General features: G+C 40.4%; 1 protein-coding gene across 1 annotated transcript in view; it reads right to left on the bottom strand.

Annotated features, from left to right (window-relative positions):
* Positions 1 to 2,315, bottom strand: part of ltv1 (LTV1 ribosome biogenesis factor) — a 17,219-nt gene extending 14,904 nt beyond the window's left edge. The window contains 2 exon segments of the mRNA XM_032516378.1: positions 96 to 227; positions 2,110 to 2,315. Of these exon segments, the coding sequence (XP_032372269.1) occupies positions 96 to 227; positions 2,110 to 2,112 (135 nt within the window). The 5' untranslated portion in view covers positions 2,113 to 2,315.
* Between the last annotated feature and the right edge of the window lie 329 nt (positions 2,316 to 2,644).

Here is a 2,644-nt window from a genome sequence, read left to right as displayed (position 1 = left end):
TTGCCCTTATTGCAATATTGTGGTGTCTCATTATTGTTACAGGCCTAACCACTGACGACAAACTAACAACCAAAGACGAGCCAGGTGACGCGTACCTTGTTGGCGTGCAGCAGGACGTGCTGCGGGGCGTTCTCGTCTGCAGCCAGCGGGTCCCTCTGACTCCTGTGGACCAGGTGAAAGGTCACGGCCTTCTTCTTCTCTATGAACGACTTCTTCTTCCGGTGAGGCTGGAGGACACAAACACAGCCGTGAGTACCGGCCATCGCTGGTGATGACGTAACAGTGAAGCGGGGGTCTTACCTACGTTTTACATTTTGGATATTTTATATTCTTGTCTTATATTTTTGTGTCAACACTGTAAAAGGATTGCTTCAATCTCATTGCACTGGTACTGTGTACTTGTGTATAATGACAACAAAGGCTTTCTATCTTCTATCTTAAACAGTATGTAGACCAGCGGCCCCTTAGCTGAAAGAGGGACCGGGTAGGGACCCCCTGCTGCTGTAATTCCTAACCAGGGGTACGTGGACCCTTTTGCAGTTGCCAGGGGGAACGGGCAAAGATCTTAGAGTAGCTCAACTACAATATATATATATATAAATTGTGATTGGACTGAAACATCATGTCAACATTAGGACTCAGCCCTAATGCTGCCCGAACAAACCTTAATACGGAGAGTTCAAGATGAAAAAATTAACATGATTCACTTTCACATAACCAATAGTGTTATACGTTAGGAACATACATTGGGAACCAATGAAGGCATATGTGAGTTCATCTGACAGGACTGTGGGGGTGTGTAATAATAGTAATAATAATAATAAATTATACTTTATTAATCCTGCAAGAAATTAGGATGTTTTCACTCTGTTGTTATGATTTTACACATTACACACAGGCCTGAATTACACACACACACACTCAGTACTTATACATGCACCAATGGACAGATGCCAGATTGGGGGTGGGGGGGGATGCCCAAAGCAGATAGGGGTCCGCTGCTTTGCTCAAGAGCAGCAGAGGTGAACTGGCACCTCTCAAGCTACAACTCCACCACCATACTGGTCCATTTGAGGACTTGAACCAGCGACCCTCCAGTTCCCAAACCCACTCCCAACTCCCTACCTACCGGCTACCTACACTGACCTGTTCCTGTCCATAGATAGTTATTTATTGATCCCAAAAAAATGGGAAATGATGGTGTTGCAGCAGCAAAATCAGTCACACAGCACACAATATAAATATAAATGAAATACTAGGATACATTATACATACATACATACATACATACATAATACATGAAATGATTATAGGAATAAAATATAAGAACAATATTTGAATACATACAGGATGGGAATACAAAAATGTGCAACTGCTGTAGATGTTGTAGGTACAATGTCATTAATACACATTTTGTGCTGCATGCGTATTTGCAAATCTGCAAAATACACATGATTTAATATGATCTGTTAGATGTATTTCCATACAGCTAACTGTCTTTTTTTGGCATTGCAGCTTATTGTTATTTTTTTTTAAATGTGCACTCTTTATATATTTGCACTCTTTCCTACTACGTTTTGCAAATGCTGCATCGCATTTTCCCTCGAGATGAATACATTGCTATCTTAAAGTTAAATGAAACCATTACTGGTGTTATTAAGAAATCCCTAAAATTGCCATAAGGGCTTTCTGTTTATCCCCAAATCTCAACACTTTGTCTTTGTATCTTCATCTTACATCAGCCGAATTAACAACGTTGACACTTGTCAAATAATACGGTAGGTAAACTAACTTTAGGAAGGTCAGGTACTCCTAAATCTCTGGTTGTAGTTAAATTAGCTAATTTTGTTGTGTACTACGTTTCTGAAACAGCTGTTAGCTAACGTTAGCTACAAAAACAATATCAAAAAGGGGAGATTATACTTTAACTAACTACTAATCAAGGTAACAACCGTTTAAATGTAAGTATGTAACAACAATACAACCGGACATTTAGCTAGTTAATGACGTTATTTGCCGTTAGTACAGTTTCTGTGATGGATTTGTACATCAGTGACGTTAGCCGTTGTTAGCTAACAACGTTAGCTTAGTTTAGAAATGTCATCTTACCATTTTGTAACGGAGTCTCCGTTGGTTTCTTTCGACTAATATGGGTTAGAGATGCTTAAACCTCAAACTACAGGTAGCTGTTCACACCTATTAACCGCTTAAATCCAGAACGTGCCGTTGTTGTTGTTTATCCACGCTGGATTCTCCCTCAACATGCTGCTGCCACCATTATGGAAAGAACCATTTGGGGGAACAACTGAGGGGTGGCTGCGGGTGAAAACAATATAAATGCGCTTAAATGTAAAGAGCACACGGGATTAATTTAGGTTATTCTTTGTGGTTAATGGGTTATCGAAAACGTAAACGTGTGTTTGTATTAATGACTTAATAAAAGTAATTATAGACTGTGATTGGGTGTTCCCTCTACATTATCCATTGTTGGTATAGTTTTGTGTTAGTTATCGACGGAAACCCAGTTGATAGGCGCATTACCGCCACCTGGCGGAAGACGATGGTAGCAGCAGGGGGTTGACAGTAAAATAGGTAGGACCGGGTTTTAGAGTCAGGTAGGACCGGGTTAATGGACCAGAGTCTG

Source organism: Etheostoma spectabile, chromosome 5 (genome assembly GCF_008692095.1).
Source record: "Etheostoma spectabile isolate EspeVRDwgs_2016 chromosome 5, UIUC_Espe_1.0, whole genome shotgun sequence".
Classification (NCBI taxonomy): domain Eukaryota; kingdom Metazoa; phylum Chordata; class Actinopteri; order Perciformes; family Percidae; genus Etheostoma; species Etheostoma spectabile.
This window is presented reverse-complemented; position numbering and strand designations above follow the sequence as displayed.